This window comes from Bidens hawaiensis, unplaced genomic scaffold, assembly GCF_021521415.1.
Source record: "Bidens hawaiensis isolate Kalapana, Puna unplaced genomic scaffold, B.hawaiensis_p1.1 tig00034712_1, whole genome shotgun sequence".
Taxonomy (NCBI): domain Eukaryota; kingdom Viridiplantae; phylum Streptophyta; class Magnoliopsida; order Asterales; family Asteraceae; genus Bidens; species Bidens hawaiensis.
Window position 1 is genome coordinate 194,849 of NW_027496031.1, and position 21,154 is coordinate 216,002.

The 21,154-nt window shown below is 36.8% G+C and overlaps 2 protein-coding genes and 1 pseudogene across 3 annotated transcripts; 1 reads left to right on the top strand and 2 right to left on the bottom strand.

Annotated features, from left to right (window-relative positions):
* Positions 1-1,794: 1,794 nt before the first annotated feature.
* Positions 1,795-6,117, top strand: LOC143586589 (myb family transcription factor PHL11-like). Its single transcript, XM_077068103.1, has 7 exons — positions 1,795-1,966; positions 4,401-4,477; positions 4,755-4,818; positions 4,912-4,990; positions 5,111-5,180; positions 5,263-5,932; positions 6,005-6,117. Exons 1-6 carry the CDS (start codon positions 1,795-1,797, stop codon positions 5,659-5,661), a joined length of 861 nt encoding a protein of 286 aa, XP_076924218.1. The 3' UTR covers positions 5,662-5,932; positions 6,005-6,117.
* On the bottom strand, positions 6,002-14,359 carry LOC143586588 (cyclin-T1-3-like). 2 transcript variants are annotated; one of them, XM_077068101.1, is made up of 6 exons: positions 13,945-14,359; positions 8,274-8,355; positions 8,013-8,147; positions 7,709-7,887; positions 7,474-7,625; positions 6,002-6,989 (listed from the first exon to the last, which is right to left on the bottom strand). In XM_077068101.1, the coding sequence occupies exons 1-6, from the start codon at positions 14,172-14,174 to the stop codon at positions 6,181-6,183; spliced, it is 1,587 nt and encodes a 528-aa protein (XP_076924216.1). In that variant the 5' UTR covers positions 14,175-14,359; the 3' UTR covers positions 6,002-6,180. The 2 variants fall into 2 exon arrangements, with proteins under 2 accessions (XP_076924216.1, XP_076924217.1); XM_077068102.1 differs by having other exon boundaries at positions 6,004-6,989; positions 7,709-7,884.
* Positions 14,360-17,104: 2,745 nt separating this feature from the next.
* On the bottom strand, positions 17,105-19,396 carry LOC143586587 (protein IWS1 homolog 1-like; annotated as a pseudogene).
* Positions 19,397-21,154: the final 1,758 nt, after the last annotated feature.

The following is a 21,154-nucleotide window of genomic DNA, read 5'->3' on the forward strand; positions in this document are numbered from 1 at the left end:
AGAAAGAAAGATAATGTTCCAAGAGAATCAAGTTCTAGTGACTTTTGCAATGGAGTCACAATCGGATTGGTTCACTTAGGATGACACTTAGATGTCTATTGTTAATATACCATACTTTTGAAATATGGGGAAAAAGTGAATCACACCAAAGTATAGGGACCATCCAAGGTGATCATATTTGGCAAAAAAATTCCACTTAGACCCATAGTTTAAGATTCAATATTATTAAATATATATATCATCATATCAGTGGTATATATACATGTTATAATTGTCTTATTTTAATGTCTCAAGTCAATTTAGAGTGTTTTGGGAATAATTATTAGAATAAATTATCTTTTGTGTGTTTGAAAAGTAAATAGTAAGTTTTTATGAAAAAGAAATCTATGTATTTACTTTTTTTGAAGTGAAATAAGTTGTTAATAAATCGTTTAAAGTTATTTAGATGAAAATGATAGGTTTTTATGACTTAAAATTGAAAGTTTACCAAGAGAATAAAATATAACTTATTTCTAATTTTAATAAACCAACCGTGACATGCCTTGTTTTCTGAGTTATGTAAAATACAGTAATGACCCACAAGTTTGTCACATTAACATAAAAACACCCCTAACTTTTGTGATTCGAAATAGAAAACCCATTTTAGACATCGCCTCGCGTAGGCCTATCTTAAAATGAAATCGACTAACTTCCCTTTCTAACTAATCTTAATAAAATTATACCCTAAATTGATTTGGAAAAAAAAATCGTACCATCCGAATTTGTGTGAACACCCGAAACAACTTTTGGTTGTATCATAATAGTGTAAATGTTGATAATGTACGGTTATAAAAATCTCTTATATTTTTACTTGTGTCATTATTCGAAAACAGAATCAGTGTCACTCACCCGCTTGCTAATATAATGTGTTCATATCCCTTGATTCCACAAGTACTCAAACGTTAAAGTGATACCGTATTTCGAAACGACACATAAAATCCTATTAACATTTGAGTGTTTTATTTTCATTTTTAGTCAATTATCTATTTAAGGTAGATTAAGGTAGGCTCCAATGAATAATACAAAACTATAGATGGAAAAACCACAACATGTGGCATTTCAAATGACCAAAATCAACACCAACAAAGTAAGATATTAGTTTTGATGCCTTTGATCCACCTAGCCAAGACCAAAAAAGGTATAAGGGTCATTTGTCAATCACAAAACATTCAGTGGAGGGTGTGAGTGTGTGACTTCAAGGTGGCAAAAGTAGGGGCTGCCTATATTCTTTTTAGAAGTTAAGGGTACTTTTAGCAAACTCATTAAAACTAATGGATGGATTATATACTTAACAAACCTTGACTTACATTAATTGCACATGGCACATGTAATGTAACAACTTCTTAGTTTATTTATTTCAAAACCATTGTTTTCTAAGATTCTCATTTGTATTTAACAAAACTCAACTTAACTTGAATTGGTTCTCAAAGAATTTATATAGATAGATAGATACACACACATATACATATATATATATATATATGTGTTTGAAGGCTTTAGCACTTTTGGCTTTTGAGTGTGGGGAATTCATTCCATGGTTGCTTCTTTCTCTGTGTCTTTGTTGTACAAAAGAAAGAACCCATCCATAAATAAACAAAATTCCCAAAGAGGACAAGGAAAAAAAGGAGTAAACAAATAAAGAAAATAGTTAGCGGGAGAAGTTGAATTTTTGGGAAAAGAGCATAATCAAGGTTCTGTCTAGTGGGCACTGGTGAACACAAAGTTGTGGCATAGTGATAGTTGTTGTATTCAAAAATGGATGGGAGGTATGCTGGTGGTGGTGGCATGGGTGGCGGTGGTGCCGGTTGCTACGAGTTTGAGACTGGTGGTGTGGTCATGACTAGAGACCCAAAACCAAGGCTCAGATGGACTGCTGATCTTCATGATAGATTTGTTGATGCTGTTACTAAACTTGGTGGCCCTGACAGTTAGTTTCTTTGCTTTTTCTTTTCTTTCATTCATCATTGGTCATATTTATTAATGTGTTTCTTCATGTTTTTTTGAGCCAAAAAGTGACAAATGGTCAAAATCTTGAATTTGATAACTTTGATGAGATTCTTCATCTTGATCACAAGTTTCCCAATGCCCACAATCCAAGGGGTGTGGGGGGCTCTAATGGGGGCTCAAGTGGGGGCTCCAGCCAATAATATTATGACGTGTGGCAGAGAGAGAAACTGGATAAGGGGGGTGTTGGAGCCCCCGGCCCTGGTGTGGAGGGGCTCCAGCAGGGGCTCCAGCGGATTTTTTTTTATTTTTTTTAAATGTATTAAAAAAACGTATTATTAAAAAAACTCATAAATTATTTAAAAAAACACACATTAATTAAAAAAACACATTAATATCTAAAAATAAAATAAAAATTAAAGTACTAAAAAAAAACATTATTCTTATTCTTCGGCTTGGTCTTCTTCGATCAACCTCTTTCGGATACGTTCCTTTTGCTTTTCCATCAGCATTTGATCGACCGGATTTAGGTTACTGAAGTCTCTTGTAAGGAAGTCCAAATCTCTCATTCGACTTTGTTCCTTTTTGTCATTAGAGACCACCTCCATGGTTTTGTTGAATTTATTGAGGGATTCAACAAGATCGGCGATGTTTACGGCTCCCCCCTCAGCCGGTTTTTTCCCCTTGGCGTCCCTTCCCAATGGCCGCCTCCTCGGCGGTGAAGACGTTTCCTCCCCCGCAATGTTTAGGTCGAATCCAACGCAGCAATCCGACCCGGCGGAAGTGCTATACGCTCCAGACGAACTAGTTTTAGTCCGTTTCGGCCCTACTTCCGCATCAAGGTCCGGCGCCACCAGCTCAACCCACTTGGAACACCTTTTCAACCTCTCCCACAACTTTAAATCGTCCCACGTCTTCACCATCCCATACCTCCGCAAACACTCCTGCCTCCACTCTTCGACCGTGAAATTGTAAACCGCCAAATCATCACTGCCACTTGGTCTCATACGACCGGCGTTCCTGTTGAAAAGATTAGTAAACAAGCCGACAAATTTTCTGATTTCGGACCACCGACCCGAAATCATATCGGCGTTTCGCTCTGTACTCCCAACGAGCGTATAGAACGTCTCCCTAACCTTTGTCCAAAAAATCTTGCTTTTTTGGTAGTCGGCTGCAAAATGAATAATTAAATTAGATTTCTAGTTAACTTTTTTATTTAACTTTTTTATTAAAAATCATTTTTAAAAACGTTAAAACAATTACCGCAACGCCGATCCTCAGAAATGACTATCCAAGCCCGACACAAGGCTTCCTTCTCATCCGATGACCACGGAGTGGTTTTCCGTTTCGTCCTCGGAGTCGAAGCCGGTCCCGGCCCGTCCGTTGCAAGTGGTTTTTTCCGGTGGACGCGTCTTCTTGCTCCCGTAGCATCACCGTGTGATTCTTGTGTCTCTGGAACAACAAAGTTAGGAGACGGTTGTATGTTGGATGGTTGAAAGCCGGATGTTTCTTGCGGCCCCGAATAAAACATCGGTTGGTCTGGTGACGACCATAAATCGTCGTCAATATAATCTGAATCAAACGGGTACCAATTTCCAGACATTTTTGGGTATTATATAGGAGTTTGGGATATTATATAGGAGTTTGTAAGGTGAAATTGTGTTTTGATATGGTTGAAATGGGAGTAATTTGGGGTATTATATAGAGGTTTTTAAGGTTTTTTTTTTATTAATTCCGAGCTCAACGGCTCTTTTGGGCATCCACACCAGCTTTTTCTCTCTCTTCTCCCGCGACCACACTCACGCCTGCCTGGGGGCTCGCGCTCGCGCCCCGTTCGCGCCCCGGTTCGCGCCCCGGTGGTGTGGGGTTAGCGCCTGGAGGCGCGAGCGGAGGGGCTCTCGCGCCCAGGTTAGCGCCCCACACCCCTCAGCCTTAATGTGTTTCTTCATGTTTTTTTGAGCCAAATAGTGACAAATGGTCAAAATCTTGAATTTGATAACTTTGATGAGATTCTTCATCTTGATCACAAGTTTCCCAATGCCCACAATCCAAGATTGTTTCTTTGTTAACAAAGAAACAATATAAAGTTTTGATCTTGATAAACAAAAAACTTGATTTCTTTGATAAAGTTTTGATCTTGATAAAATCTTGATTTCTTTGTTAAAGAATCTTGATACATGTGATTAAGAATCTTTATATGCAAAAGTCTTATTTAAATTGCATAAAAACCTTAAAACCAACAAGATGTTTGATGTTAAAGTGGCTTTATAAGTGCTAATCTACCAATTAAGACATGTAAAAAGTTATCTGCAAAAAGAAAGCCCTATAAATCTAAACTACTAATATGGGGTGTTGACTTTTGGTTTGACATCTACTTGTAATTTTCATCTGATTCAAGCTAATGTGGGTTTTTTCAGAAGCAACACCAAAATCAGTGTTGAGATTAATGGGCTTGAAGGGGTTGACATTGTACCATTTGAAGAGCCATTTGCAGGTAAGAGTTTTAACTTTTACTTTTCAAAATTCAATTATATGACTTTACAAATTCAAATTTGACATGAATTCCTTCTGTTGGAACTTAAAATGATTCAATTCTAACATTCTTTTTTACATAATGAAATGTAGTTTATCATCTTTCCCACACGAAACTAACCGAATCTTGTCGATTTTGAAGTGAAAAAATTTTGAACTCAAAAGTCAAACTTACCTTGTTTTATTTTGGAAGTCAAAGTCTTCACTAATCTTTCATGTTTTGTTCTTGATGTATATAGAAATATAGACTCGGGCAGCAGGCGAAGAAGCTAAACAATGGCGATCTGAATAACGAAAACAGCGGTGAGAATTACACCATATTTTGATCGTCATCAATTTCACTACATTTTCACAACTTCCTTTACTGAAATTATTATTATTATTCATATAATTTAGGTGATTCGTACGAACCGTTCAATATGCATTCAACGGGCACGAGCTCTAATTCCTTAAGAACTAACCATGAACCAGCCGGGTACACACTGATCTCATTTGTTCAGTTACATAAAATACAATCTTAATGTAATCTCAATGCGAAGTCACCCGTATTTTATTTTATTTTATTATATTACTTATATTTATTTTCTGCATACAGAGATATCCCCATTGCAGATGCTCTAATATGCCAAATTGAAGCACAAAAGAGGTTACAAGAACAGTTTGAGGTATATATCTTTTACTCCCTTTGTCCCATCAAAACTGTCTTCGTGGAGGGTACTTTAGTCATTTCACAAAATGTGGATCCAGGTACAAAAGAAACTCCAAATGAGAATAGAGACTCAGGGAAAATACTTGCAAGGAATATTAGAAAATGCTCAAAAAAGCCTGTCACTTGACATGAATTCATCCGGCAATCTTGAAGCAACACGAGCCGAGCTAACCAACTTTAACTTAGCCCTCTCGGATCTCATGCAGAATCTTAATGGAGAACAAAACAGGGAAGAAAACATTACCAATATTAACCTTGGTAAGATCATACCGGTTACAGTCAAAGAAGAAATGAAGATCAAAACCGAGGGTAGTGGTGGCAGCGGTGGTGGTGGTGGTAGCGGGACCATCAGTTTTGATTTGAACACAGGAGGTAACTACGACTTCATAGGCACGAATCAAGATTTACTTGCACTGGGGTTTGCCAGACAAAACTAGAGGCGATAATAATCAAAATAATATTAATAGCATGATTCATATTTTCTGAAATAACCCATCTAAATTTTGATGATGCCAATTAATGTGATTTAGTTAGTTTGAGTAATATTTTCATGGTAGAGATCTTCCTGTCACTTTTGAGTTAAATTGTAGATTCATAACATTAACATGTATTTTCAGATGATGGCTGTCTTCTCTTAAATTTGTTTCAATAAAAGTATACTTGAAACTTATTTTTGTATGTTACATATTGAGTGAATATATATACCTTGTTACAACTTTGTACTATGTTTTTGAGATGAACAAGTATACAACAACCGTAAATAACAGGATACAAAGGTAGTTGGTGAATAGGAATGAGAAGCTCATATTAATGTTGGTAAAATGGTCTGATTTTAAAGACCAAAAACACAAAGAAACCAAAATTTAGTTTTAAGCACATGTTCTCTTAAAAACAAGAATCATTATATAGATAATATCCACCAAGATTCAATAAATAATAAGATCTGCTGACTGGTTTCAGTTTCTCCTCCTTTTATCCGGTGGCGTCCCGGGCCCACCGCCTTTCCTTTTCCTGTTGCCAGACTTAGGTGACCTTGACCTGTATTCATCATCCATCATCCCAACTTCCCCTTCTTCCACCGGGTCAAAATCTTGACTTCTCGGGTGGTCAAAATCTTGACTTCTTGATGACTGTCCCTTGACTGAAGAATGATACTGACCATCTTCTACATCAACATCCACCTGATTCACAGATTTTGACCAATTATGTTTCCTGTCTTGTTTGCTTTTCTCGGACTCAGCAGCCAACTCTATTCCGTCTTCTAATGCTCTCTCGATTAAATCATCTTCATCCATGAAATCGGTTTTTCGAACCATGTCACCGACACGGGATTTTCTTCTTTTCTCAAGAGCTGCTTTAACTTTATCTTTATCAAGTCTTTTAATAGCATCTTGAGGTGTCTGCCCTTTGTAATCCAGATTCCTTCCAGGGTGTTTCTCCTTTGATGGTTCCACTGATTCCCTTCTTTCTTGAGGTTCCTCGGGCCCGTCCGGCCTGTCACCATCTTCTGCCACGTAATGCTCTTGTTGACTTTCATTGACTTCAATGTCTCTGCTTGTTTTCTGGCTCGGTGGGTCAGGAGTCGGCCTTGATGAGGTGCCGGGCCGGGAATTGCTGTTGCTTGGGCCATCTTCGCCAACCGGAAGTGACCGGGTTGGGCCCTTTTGTGTAACCCCGCCACCTGTACTCCCGTCAACAACTTCACTGGTTTGAGAAGGCGCCACTCGGTTTTGTTCATAAAGTTCCAACATTTGGTTACTGACCTCTGCAAAAAATAACAATAATTTCAGAAAAGAAAATCATCTAAAAAGATAATGGATATAGAATCAGGTTCATTCAAAAACTTCCAAATAATTTAAAAACTCTTAACAACCAATCATTTGTATTTATTTTATATATTTAATAGTATTGGAGTGTAACTTTATCATTTATTATATGTAAATTAATGATTACGTATATGTTATCACAAGTTTACATACGTGTACTTAAATTTCATATAATAAATGACATAAGTACCCTCAAATAATATTAAATATATAATATACATAACTAAAATGCTCGATTCTTAAGAGTTCTTAAAGTGCTTAAACTATTTGAAAATTCTGAAATGATCCTGATTGTATATATATTACACACACATATATGTGGGTATGGGCCTCTTCAGAACTAAAAATATATATGACAGTTCTAAAAGAAATTCTAAATATATGTGATAGTTATTTTTTAAAAAGGAAAAAGGAAACACGGACCCTCTAATTGGCGGGGAGTGACATCAAACTCCTGCCACCAAACTTTTTCACCATCGGAAGGGAGTTTAACTTTGAGGAACTTGGCTGCAAGAAAAATGGCACCGGCGGCAATGTGGTGGGGTTTAAATTGCAAGCAGAGAGATGTCCGAAGCCTGCATGCCTCTTTTGCATGTCAAAATAGGCACAGAGAGAGAGAGAGAAACCACAAATTAAGAAATTACATCAGCATGCATACCCATCATTGACAAAATTCCAAGCAACTTGAGCAAGGGCATTTTGGGCAACTTTGAACTTCTTTATCGCTTCTACTAGTGGTTTATATGGATGGTGCACGTTAAAATCGAAACCAAGAGTTGCAAGAACGACTCGCTCCCCGATTAATATCAGTTCCTTTTGCTGTTCGTACACCTCCTGCTTCACAAAAATATAATAAGAACCAACTGAAAAATAACAGTCTGTGTTTGTGTGTGAGTTTACACATACATACAGAGAAACTTGAAGAGCTAATAAGCGAGTTACTTTAGTGAAGTTAATAATACCTTCTGTTTGATTCTTTGTATAGCCTCGGGATCCTTTTTGTTATTGATTTCATATGAAACAAGGATTACATCTTTCAATGGACGAGGAGTTTCTTCAACCTTGCCTGCAAGAAACATGCAGACAGTTGCAATTGTCTGCAATCCAAAAATGTGAAATAATCAGTAACTGTATTCTGTTATTGTCCTCAATTTGTATGCCAAATATGTTATCAAATTCAATAACAGAAGCAAAATATAAGATGAAGCACTAGTACAACTCACCCTCCTGTCATTCTTTGCATGTGATTGACGAAGAAAGAAACGGTGACAAAAGATTATAGCGGTAGCAATGGTTACCTGAGGCCTGCATCACAATATCCAATACAATCCGTGTATTACTATTATTTTCAAATAGGAAAGCACAACATGTCTATATATTAAAAGCAGTATATATAAAAAAATTAACAATATCACAACCTCCTAGACTGCAAACCTAACAATTATCAGGTGAAGCTTGTATTTACAGTCTTTGTAAAAAGTACTATTCTTTGGATTTCAGAAAGAATATAGACATTAGATAATAAGGTGTGAATTTCATGGTTCTAAATATCCTCATTCAACAGAAAATTTTCCGCCTCAAGGAAATAAAGCATTAATATTGGAGTCTAGTTAGCATTTGCCCATGGTAAACTAAATAATAGCAATTAATGTCAATGCATCACACAAAAATTACAAGCAACAACATTTAAACTGCTAATTTCAGTTGACTGAAGATGACATTTTGAGACACTAAGACGTCAAAGCCGTATCAAAATACTGTGTAATGAATAATGAAGAGTCCAAAGTTATTGCAAGATCATGATAACGAGTATGAAGGTAAGAATATGAAAAGGCAGAACTACAGTCGTGATCCAAGAATACTTGACAGCTGCAAACTCCTAAATATGGCCGATATAAGTATACTATATGCATAAGCTTCAACACACATATGGATCTCATCCTACCACTGTACTACCAGAAAAAAAACTTAGGTGGATGCTATAAACAGAATAACAGATAAAGCCCGTAACCAAAAATATAATGAAGCTGTTGTCTGCTTGCCTTCACATTACATATTTTAGCCAACTCTTAACAATCAAATGCAATCTCCAAATCTTCATGATCCAAATTGCGTTGTTTCACATCAAGAACTTCAATCATAGAGCATATATACTCGAGGTAGCAAAGTGGGTGGGAGCTTGGTTTAAAAAAGCGCGCTCAAGGTAAGGTGAGGCGAGAAGCGACCCAACGCGAGCACCTCGACGCTTTTGCCTACCCAAGGCGAAGCCAATTCAAAAGGCGAACGCTTTCTGCGCTTTTGTGCGTAGCAAAAAAGCGGGGAGACGAAGGCTTCATGTACAAAAAGCGACCAACTAGCCCATTTCAACTTAACCTTTATAATTAGCCATTTCTAGACTTTTCACATTTGGCTATAAACTTTTGAAAGTTAAAACACTTTTGAGTAGTGTTTTTTTAAACACTTTCGAGTAATTTGGTACTTCATAACTTGTTTTTATGCTACTTTGATATTTTGGGCGAGTAATGTGGTACTCGAAAACTTGTTCTACGCTACTTTTGGAATTTTGGAATATATATATGTTGATGTTTTAGACGTTTAATATATATTATAATGTGGTTTGCATGGTTTAAAAAGGCGTTCCGAGGCGCGCCTCGAGGCTTACGCCTCGGCAGCCTCGGTAGAAAAACGCCTTAAGAGGCTTAGCCTCATAAGGGTATACTGAAACCTAAGCCTCGACCTTTGTGAGGCGGTCCGAGGCGGTGAGGCTTAAGCCTCACTAGAAGTTGTAAAATATGCCAAATTTTTTTATTTCTTGGACTTTTTTTTGTTGAATATGGTATATTAATAGAGCTACAAGGCACTTCTCGACTTCCGGCTGTTAGGATTAAACGCACACACGAAACCGAACACACACACGAAAGCAATAAACGAACACGAGGATTTAACGTGGTTCGGTCTAAACTGACCTACGCCCACGGGTGGCAACTAGGTATTTCTTTATTGAGTGACCAATATTACAAGTACATAATGTTGTTTATATAGAGACTGAACTAGGGTTAGTAAATTATTATGCAAGAAATTTAAACCGGGCCGGGCTTGGGCCCGACCGCCCACACCCGTCTCCTCTTTTGACTTCATATAATAAACCGGGCCAACAAGGCCTACGAACCCAACAATCTCCCACTCGGAGGCCTTGAGTACTCTCGTCTGCACTCCTGATTGTACTTCTGTAATCTGAACATTAAACTTCTTCTAGTTGCCACCGCCTTCTCATCAATTAACCTGAAGGCCCGTTGAAGCTCCCCGGAGCTCCAACACGTCAGTCATGGCTGAAACTGCCCCTGACCCGTTCTCTGTCCCTACCGGCTCCCACTGTAACGAACTACCGGATCCTGAGATAACCTGAGAACAAACACTCTCCATATTCAGCAAGTAATTCATTGGAGAGACTTTTACAGCTGGAATACTGGTTTTCTTAATCCACTGTCGACCTGGAACTGTAACTGAAACACGACCTGTGCTCCCACTGTCACGATGTCCCCCAACTGATTTAACCTTCCTAGCTCGTTCATCCTGAATCTTCACTTTGGCTCTGGGTTTGTTACTTGCAAAACGAACCTTCTTCTGCCCACGAGATTCTGTGAACCGGACTTTGTCTTTCACCAAAACTGGATCCACTCCTTTCGGTGACATATCGACCATATACAACGAACCCATTTTCTTGCCACGAGCAACCACGAGATTCCCTTTGACTACTTTCCACTGCCCATTCCCGAACTTAACGTCGTGCCCTTGGTCATCCAACTGCCCAACTGATATCAAACGTTTCTTCAAACTTGGAATAACCCTCACGTCTTTCAAAGTCCAAGAAGTACCGGCTGAAGTTATCAAATCAACGTCTCCCATACCCGTAACCTCTAAAATATCATCATTCGCTAGTCGAACCTTTCCAAAATCCCCAAATTTAAGATTCTTCATCGTTTCACTACAGTGAGTGGCATGAAACGATGCACCAGAATCCATCACCCAAGCATCAACGCTACTCTCAACACTACAAACCAAAGCCTCATCACTACTGACCCCGTCATCTGTGTCGTCTTCTGTAACGTTCACCTCTTTCTTACCATTCGGACACTGATTCCTGAAGTGTCCTTTCTCTTTACAACCCCAACATTCAATATCCTTACGAGTCTTAAACTGACTCCTCTTCCTGCTCCCACTGCCTCGCTGTTTTCCCCTACCTCTACCTTCTGTGACTAGCATATTGCCTGATGATTCACCTGAACTTCTGCGTCTTGAATCTTCTCCCAGAATCAGATCTCGAATCCCATCGAAAGTAATATTTGTAGACGAACTACAAACTGCAGTCACTGTTTGCGACCAACTGTCGGGCAAAGAGGATAATAACAAGAGGCCTTGAACTTCATCATCAAACTTAATGTCAACTGACACTAAGCGGGACAAGATCGAATTAAGATTATTGATATGAGTTGTAACTGACCCACCCTCTTTCGTTCGAGTTGTCACTAGCTCTCTGATAAGATAGACCTTATTCGCTGCCGAAGGCTTTTCATACATGTTGGATAGTGCGTCCATCATACCACGGGCTGTGGTTTCTTTCATGATGTTAAACGCCACATCTTCCGACAACGACAAAGTAATACAAGCCCTAGCTTTCTTGTCTAACTTCTGACAACTTTTCTGGTTTTTCATCCTCAAGCACTACATCCAAGTCTTTCTGACAAAGTAGTGCCTCAATCTGCATCTTCCACCAACCGAACTTCTGTCCGTCAAACTTCTGTATCGAAACCTTTCCGTCTTCTGCCATAACAATGACTAAAACGAAAAACTGGATAAAAACAACAGAGACAGACACAGCAACACGAGCCTGAACTTAACGATTGTTCTACTGAACTCTGTTAAAAAATCAACCTATTTTAAACGTGCAGCGGAATAACGAACTGTAAATCAGAAACCGAAACTTTAAACTGAAACGATAAACCTGACAAACGCGGTTGGCACTGGTTCTAAGTTTCTTTAAATTTCTTCTGACTTGAAACTGTTCTTCAACGAAAATAGGATCTTGATTCGTTGTTATTGACTCGTACTTTGCAAAGTAGGATCTCGACTCGCAAAACTTCTGCCTTCTTTTCAACCTTCCGGTCGATCGCTGGATACGTCGGCTAGCTGCCAACACCGAAAACCTAGATCGACAACCTGAATCTGACCTGTGGCAACTGGTGGCAGCGAAACCCTAGCAGCAGTTAGCGGTAACGCGGCGGAACCCTAGCCCCGATCACTGGTGCGGCGGCGACACGCGGAACTGGTTCACCGTGTTCTTCGTGCGATCCGAACCTAAGCTCTGATACCACTTGTTAGGATTAAACGCACACACGAAAGCAATAAACGAACACGAGGATTTAACGTGGTTCGGTCTAAACTGACCTACGTCCACGGGTGGCAACTAGGTATTTCTTTATTGAGTGACCAATATTACAAGTACATAATGTTGTTTATATAGAGACTGAACTAGGGTTAGTAAATTATTATGCAAGAAATCTAAACCGGGCCGGGCTTGGGCCCGACCGCCCACACCCGTCTCCTCTTTTGACTTCATATAATAAACCGGGCCAACAAGGCCTACGAACCCAACACCGACGGCTAATTCCGGCGCCGGAAGCATGCCGGAAGTGGCTGCATGAATAAGTAGAAGCTGCGTGAAGAACCGTTTTAGCCTTTTAGGTTTAATAAAGTATCGGTATTTTAAGATGTAACCTTCTATCTAATACAAGTTTACATTTAGTCTCTAAAGGTTGTAAACTTTTACATAAAAAGTGTAAAATTAGTGTGTGTACCTTAACATTTAGCCCGTTTATCTTCACTAGTTTATATTCGATCCATAAACTTATAAAATTTTACATAAAACTTATAATCAATCAATCAATCAATCATGCCCAGTAAAATCCCACCGACAGCCAAGCTATAAGTAGGGTCTGGGGAGGGTGGGATGTAGGCACACCGTACCTCTATCCAAAGGAATAAAGAGGTGGCTTCCAGAGAGACCCTCGGCTCTAAGTACATGTGTATGGAGCAAAATAAAGGAAATCAAAGTTTAACAGTTATATAAAAACTACTACTAATTATAATAATATTAATAATAAGATCACAGTTTAACAGCTATATAAAAGCTAATAATAATTATAATAATAATAATAATATACGTAAGGGAAATACCATTATGGTATGTGACCTAAAACTTATAAAACTAACATTATTTATTTATATTATATATACATTTTTAATTTTTTAGTATTAAAAGTGTGATTTTTATAGATTATATATATATTTTTTTTATTTTTTTTAATTATGTTCCGAGGCTTACGCCTCGGTCTGCCTCGAGGCTTACGCCTCGAGAGTCTAACAGAAAATGCCTCGAGGCTTGTTTCCGCCTTTTTAAACCTTGGTGGTTTGTATATAAATATGTTGATTATAAATAATTAAATATTTTTTTAAAATATGGTCGTCTCTTGTTCAAAAAGAGTTCGCTTTTGCGCTTTCCGCTTTTCGCCTCGGCTAGGGACCTCTTCGCTTTTGTTCGCCTAACGCTTTTTAATCCAAGGGTGGGAGGGTAATTGAGTCAACCCAACAATTCCCCTTCTGGACTTACAAATGCAGTTTCAAGATTTAGATTTCTATGATTACTTGGATTTCAAATTAAACTATGTTCTGTATGATTCATTCGTCAATTTGTTTTTGTATATTCCCAGGCATACAATAATAGACCTTATAGCACTAAATTGCATTTTTCATTGATTACCAACAAATAAAGAAAAGCACATGAATAAAAATAATAACTAAAGAGAAAGTCAGAAAACAAAGAATAAAAAAGCTTACACTTTAAGCCTCATGCCCAAGTCTTGCAAGAACGTGCAATATGATTTGCGTAGATACGTTTCCTTCTTCAAATCGATGCCATCTGGTCTAGATGGTGAGTTTTCTTCAATTTCTTTTCGTGAAAAGTACCACCGGCCACCATGTTCTTCCATTTTATCATCAAAATGTCTATATGGCCCACCATCGTACATTCCAAAATGCATTGGATCACTTGACAGCAAAGCAGCCATTGCTAGCTTCTGCTCTCTCTATTAACTTTTTTTTAGAAATGGGGAGTTCCACTAATGCTCCCCTAATTAGCTAGTTCACAGGACGCGTTAAACAGATATCCAATATCTGCATTGTATGTGCACCAAGTTACTAGCAAATTTAGGTAAGCAAGAAAGGATACAACAAACAATTTCTCAATTGTACATAACTCTCCCTAGTTTAGCCGAGCTTAACATAAGTGTCTTTAACAAAATGAGAAAGTAAAAGCAAAACAGAATGGTTACAAGAAGTTAAGAATCTTTCAAAGTTTCAGCATTATTTAACTTAACTAACTAGACCAAAATATATTCTAAGCCTATATAGCATCAAAGCTCCAAAATAGACATCTGTAACTTCCTACAAGCTCCAACAAACCAGATATGATATGCAATACACACACATTGAAGATCAATATTTGGAAAATGCAGAAATGAAACAGGTTTGAAGACAAAGCATAACCAATGCACTAGATTTAAAGCAAGCACAGAGTGTAGCCATAGTTATCAAATGTGCTACGTGCACTCAAGGCGAATAGGCCTTACTTGGGGCCTAGGCGCAAGGAGAAAAAAAAGCGAGGGCCTGAGGAAAAAAAGCGCACTTAAGTAAATAATTAAAAATATATTATGTATATGAAAAATCGTACTAATCTTCAAATAAAATAAACAAAAACTATTATATAACATTTAATATCATCTAACCAGTACCAAAAGTTCTAATAAAGTAAAGATTCAAATGCAATACCAAAACTTGAATAACAAAATGTAACAATATAATGCCTTTGGCCTCTCCTAGATCTAAGTTTCAATAGCACTCCTGAAGTGTCGCCTAGGAACTAGAAGCGCATTTATTGAAAAATGGGCCTAGGCGCAAGAAGCGAGGGCTTTTAATAACCATGGGTGTAGTCTTTGAATTAGAGATTGGCAACAGTGCCAGTAAGTACTACTGCACTTAAGCATCCACATTCAAGAATCACGATTACCTTTAATAAAACTATATTCCAAAGCCCGTTTTCTAGAAAGACGGAAAAAATGTCCTTAACAGTTTTCAAAACAAAACTCTATATTAATAACCTGATATAACTATAATCAGCTATAATGCAACTAACTGTGCTTCTAACCTGCAACTGATAAAAAGTTAAAGAGCCTCGGGCGTTAAGAAAAGGATGATAACTATGTTACCAATTTACAAACGACCAATCAATTCACAAACAATACATCTACAATTACTACAATATTTTATTAAATAATTGAAGAAAAAAAAACCCTAGTTGATAAAATTGAAGATAATAATGTGATTTCTGTAAAATTAAACGCCGTAACATTGAATTGAATTTGGAATCACATAATAAAGTTGATTAATTTTCTGTTGGTGCCCTAATTGATAACACAAAGAAACGGTTCATATTGTCCATAGGGAAGATATTAGGGCAAATTAAAGGCAAATAAAATGCAAAAGTGAGTGATAATAATAATAATAATAATAATAATAATAATAATAATAATAATAAACAATTACATACCGGCGGCGATTTCTGTATTATTGCAGTCTACCCGTCCTTGGTTTCAGGCTGCGCCTTCTGTTGTATGTTCCTTAATCCTTAAGATTGATACAAAAGGTTGTGTGCAAAGCCTAGTGTTTGTTTTCAATTTTATTTTATTTTTTTTATTTTTATTTTCACACAAAACAAAATTAGTTACTTCTTTGCTAGCCAACTACGATTTGTCTCTCATACAACTCGTATGAAGATATATTTTCTTCTATTATCATACGATTCATATAATCGTTTTTCTTTCTTTTTTATTTTTCACATAGCCCGTGTGACACATTGCCTAGAGTAGTCATTTGGTTTATATGTAATAGGAAAATGATAACACAATGTTAGTTGCTTGTATGTTGACTGACCGGCTTTTAAGATTAGACTTGTCGGATCAAATAAAAGATGTTAAATTGGCATATCAACAACTAATCTTTCAAAATATTAGTTGGAAATAACTTGATGTGTTTTAGAAGTTTAGATTGTTAAAAAAATTATGAAAGTTAGTTAAAGTGTATAAAAAATCAAGCATGTTCTCCATAATCATTGGAGTTTTTGGGCCAAAAGCAAAGAAAAATGTTTGGGCCTTAAGTGAAAAGGTTTTTTGTTATTGGATTTCAACAATAAAAATTTTAAATGAGTTTATTGGGTTATGGTTTAGATTGTGAAATTTTTATTTTTATTTTTTACTTTTTTTTAAATAAAAGCATACTTAAAAAATAATTGGGTATAATCATTTTTCAAATATTTCAAGCCTACCGAGGTGATCGGGCTAAGAGCCATGGTGTCCCCAAATTAATTTCTTCTCAACAATTTTACTTTATGCGAAAATATGATTAACTAACACAAAAAACAACTTTCTATCAGTGAGTATATGTAATTTATCATATATCATACATTCTTTGTTACGCATTAATGATCCAAGTTCATTTCGTCTCATGCACTTTTTTAGATCGGCTAACACAATCATCCACCAATCCTAGTCCTAGCTAGATCTAAAGCTTCATGTATTACAAGACTAGAAACCTTAACCATATGACGAGAAAAATCACTATTTCCACAAAACATCAGGATGTATAAATGAAATGGAAAGACATTATTTAAATAGCAAAAAACAATTCAAGATTTAGATATTAACACCTTACTTATACTAGGATCTTTAATTGACCACAACACAAAACATAAAAAGTTAATAATAAAATGCACAACATTCTTTTGTTTTAATAAAGATAGTACAAGAATTAATATATGCTTCATATATGGTGTCAATATGCATGTTACAAAAAAATCTTCACTGTTAACTTCAAAAAACTAGAAAATAATGCAATTCATCATAATACACAATTGAAGATCAACATAGAGATTGACTATTAATATGCATAGGTCTTCTCTTCTTGTCTGCAGCAACAAACCTTCAGTTTGGCACCAACACTAGAAACTCGTGCTCCTCGATTTCGGTTTACAGGTATTTGACCATTCCTCGACCCTCCGCACTAAGCGTAGTAGCTTGAAGTTGCTTCCTTTTTTGTGTTTTTAACTGTTGCAGCTTCTTGTTCAGCTGTCATCACAGACAAAGATATTATTATACTATGCACATTAATAATATATATTATAGTCATTACTAATGATGTAATTTATTGAATCAGTATAAAGTATAAACCTTGAGTCGATGCTGCTGATTGTGCGCAGCCTGTTTAGCCTGGGCTCTAACTTCATCTGGATCAATCTTTGATTGCTGACGCACCATAAAATCAAGTGGCACGGCTTCGAGCCTCGGTACATGAAATGAATTTCCAGCCTTTGCTTTTCTGCAGTTACATCCAAATAATCAGAAACAGGGAACAAGTGCAAGCCATGTGTAGCAACTATAATATGTATTAGAAATAAAATAACTTACTGAGAATATTCAGCCAAATCCAAGTCATAATCTGTAAACTGCATCCCTATAGCTTTATTCATAGGCCTGGTGAGTATTAAAAAACATATCAGTAAACTTACAATAAACATAAATTAATTTGAATCTTGATTCTGTTAACAATATTTTTATGCATACTTTTTCATTGATGGCCGCGGGCGAATGAGGATTCTGTCATCCTCGAGGTTCTTCAGGTCTTCAATCTTGTGCTTATATTAAATAACGGTCGACTCTGTATTATTTACATGTAAATGTTAGTGTCAATCAATTAACATTTGTAAATCAACTCTCTAGCAAGCTTTCTATTGGATGGGGTCTCTTCATCAAATTTTGACAAGAACATAACAGCCTGATTAAAGACAATAATAATATATAAGTTATGTTTAGCCATACCACCAAAAAGGAAAAAATAACTGGTACCAAAAAAGAATAATAATAATAATAATAATAATAATAATAATAATAATAATAATAATAAGACTAACCTTTCCTATTCCACTGTTCTTCAACTGTTCTCTTCTATCAAACTGCTCTAAATCAATTGGGAACTGCATGATAAAATCAAAAAAAGTATTTGATTACACGAACATATATAAAAGCATATAATAATTAACCGTTACTTAGATAAATCATGGTTATATATTTATAGCATACCTCGGTTAGGATGTTTAATATTGCCGAACGAATGTTAATATTGGGCAAGCTTCCATCCGGGAGGACTTCAAGCCATTTTCTCAAAAGAGTTAGAATTCCATGATCCAAGAACTCAAGTTGAAGTGGTTTCCTGCATTATATATATATAGCAAATTAAATAAGCACATTATAATGAAACATTTAAGACTTATATATGCAAATAAAACATATATAACTTACTTGGATAGTACTTGAACTAGAAAAGGAAGCTTGATGAGTTTGTTAATTGCTGGCTTTGACTGCCTATTTAGATTTGCATCTTCTTCTGCTACGAGTTCAAGTTCAGCCATCACATTTTCAACAAGCAGTGCAATCTCCATACTACTTTTCACCGCTTTCTTCTTTTTCTTGCACATCTTGAAAAGATCATTGATTTCGTTATCTTCTTCTTCTTCTTCTTCTTCAACATAACAGTCTACTGGATCGACACCACTGTCGTCTATGAAGTTATCATCATCCTGCATATCAAAAACTTACAATGTTATCATCATAAAATAGCAACCTAATTATTTGAAATAAAAACAAAATAAATGTGATCAATGTAATGTTATATATATACCATTAAATTGCCTCCAACAACAGCATCCCACATCTCCTTCAATTCTGCAGTATCGCCGCTCCGTTTATTATTATTATTATTATTCTTGGACCGGCCGCTCTTCTTGGGACCGTCACCACCGGAAAGCCTCTTCCTCTTTCCACTGCCTCCACTATCTGAATTGCCGGTGCTCTTCTTGATCAACCTAATTTTAGTACAAGTCTTGGCTTTTGAATCGGATTCGTTAAAAACCACAGGCGTCAAGGGTTCTTGAACATGACTTTGCCAGTACTTTTCAATTCATCTTCAATATTATTATTATTGTCATTGAGAGGGAGTTGATGATGATTAATGTTGTTGTTGTTGTTATCCATCAACGGCTCACGAAACCTAAAAGTTTAACAAAATATTTAACACGGTTAGTTAATGCCGCACTTTGATCATCAAATAATATAATCTAACCCTAGAATTAACACCGTAAAAACAAGAAACCAGGAACTTACAGGTAGTTATCGTAACCCATAGCTAGCGCAAGACTCGATTTTGAGATTAATACAAAGAGGAGAATTGTATGTAGAATGTAGACGAATGAATAAACTAAAGCTAATAGGTGGTTACTGGTGTATATATATATATATATATATAGGAAGGAAGGGGTAATTTGGGTAATGGTTGCGTAAAGGTGGCGGTGAATACTACCAAAAATCAAATATTTAAATTTTAAGTTATAATAAAATCCCAAGTTTTATACTTATAACGTTATTATTTTGTGGTTCCGTTAATGATTATTAATAGTCATGGATATTTATTGATCTTCTTTCCTAATTTATATATTGAAACGACCCTTCATTATTTATACTCTTATGTTTGCAACAAAATTGGTGATTGGATTTAGCGTTTTTCAAAATGTATCTTAGACTAATAATTTCTAATCACACCATAATTTAATGTTGTGGCGTTGGAATGAGTTAAAATTCCGCCACTATCACCCTAAACAAACAAACTCTGTCTTACGTAAAGTTGTCAGAGTACAATTAACCTCTAGATTTAAAATCAATGCTTATATTTTTTTGGTGGTGGTGCTTCTAGAGATTCCGAAGAAGTAAGGGTTCACAAAAAGAAAGGAGAAGTTGATCCAAATAGTACTGTTGGTTACTTTGTAAATAATATAGAAGACAAGAAATGAAATAATTTTATAAAACTCTTTCAATTGGCAGGAGAAATCAAAGCAAGTTCATTCTTGTGCTTGCTCATAGAGAAACGTTTGAAAATGGATCGACAAAGTTGGTGAGGCTTTAATATTGAGAAAACAATTGAAGAAACGTGGATCGCACACTGGGAGACGATCGACTTTCCTCGGGTATGATTATGCTATTTCACCGATGGTTCTCCGGAGACTGAATTCTTCCACCTACAAAATGAACAGCACCGTAAACTCACCCCTCAGAAAGGGACAGAGGGGTCCTCTTTGGGGTAACCCTCCGGTGTGAGAATAAGAGATTGTAGGAGAAGATAATAATAATCTGAGTGTGAGTAAGGAATTGGAATGTATTTTCTAGCTTGTTCTTGCTTACTGTTGCTTAGTATTGCTAGTATTGCTTCACTCTCCTTGTGGAGGTGGTGTGGTATTTATAGTGCTAGGGTTTCCAATGATTGGGCTCAGATCCCATTAGGGCCTTTTTGGCCTCCTCCTGTTGCTTTGCGCCACGTGTCCTTGGGACACCTGGTGCTTTTTCATTGATTATTCTCTGACCCAGGTATTTCACCTGACCCATGTGCAATCACGTGGTAGCACATGGGTTTTGCTGAGTTGTCCACCTTTCATTGGCAGCTGTCAACATCAGCATATTCTTATTCCTTAAAAGGATACCTTCTGGAAGGTTGTCTGACGTGCACAATCAAGGTTGTCCTTATCCTGATTTGGATAAGGACGGGGTTGATTATGTGCATGTGTGATATGCGCCTATCCTGAGGAAGCGCGAGGGTCTTCTCTTTATTCTCACGCGCAGATGTTTCATGCGCAGATGTGATATGCACAAGCATATGTAATATGCGCCACGCGCGGATGCGCCACGCGCGGATGTGATATGCGTGAGCATGTATGATGCGTGAGCATGTGATATGCGCCACGCGCGGATGCGCCACACGCAGATGTGATATGCGTGAGCATATATGGTGCGTGAGCATATGTGATGCATGAGCATATGTGATATGCGTGAGCATATGTGATATGCGCCATGCGCATAGGTTTTGGCTTTGTGCCTTCATAATATCTTGATTT

Coding starts and splice junctions, on each gene's coding strand:
- LOC143586589 (XM_077068103.1), top strand. CDS start 1,795: ATGGATGGGAGGTATGCTGGTGGTGGTGGCATGGGTGGCGGTGGTGCC. Junction 4,478..4,754: donor ATTTGAAGAGCCATTTGCAG/GTAAGAGTTTTA, acceptor TGATGTATATAG/AAATATAGACTCGGGCAGCA. Junction 5,181..5,262: donor GGTTACAAGAACAGTTTGAG/GTATATATCTTT, acceptor ATGTGGATCCAG/GTACAAAAGAAACTCCAAAT.
- LOC143586588 (XM_077068101.1), bottom strand. CDS start 14,174: ATGGCTGCTTTGCTGTCAAGTGATCCAATGCATTTTGGAATGTACGAT. Junction 8,356..13,944: donor TTGGGCATGAGGCTTAAAGT/GTAAGCTTTTTT, acceptor ATTGTGATGCAG/GCCTCAGGTAACCATTGCTA. Junction 8,148..8,273: donor ATGCAAAGAATGACAGGAGG/GTGAGTTGTACT, acceptor TTTGGATTGCAG/ACAATTGCAACTGTCTGCAT.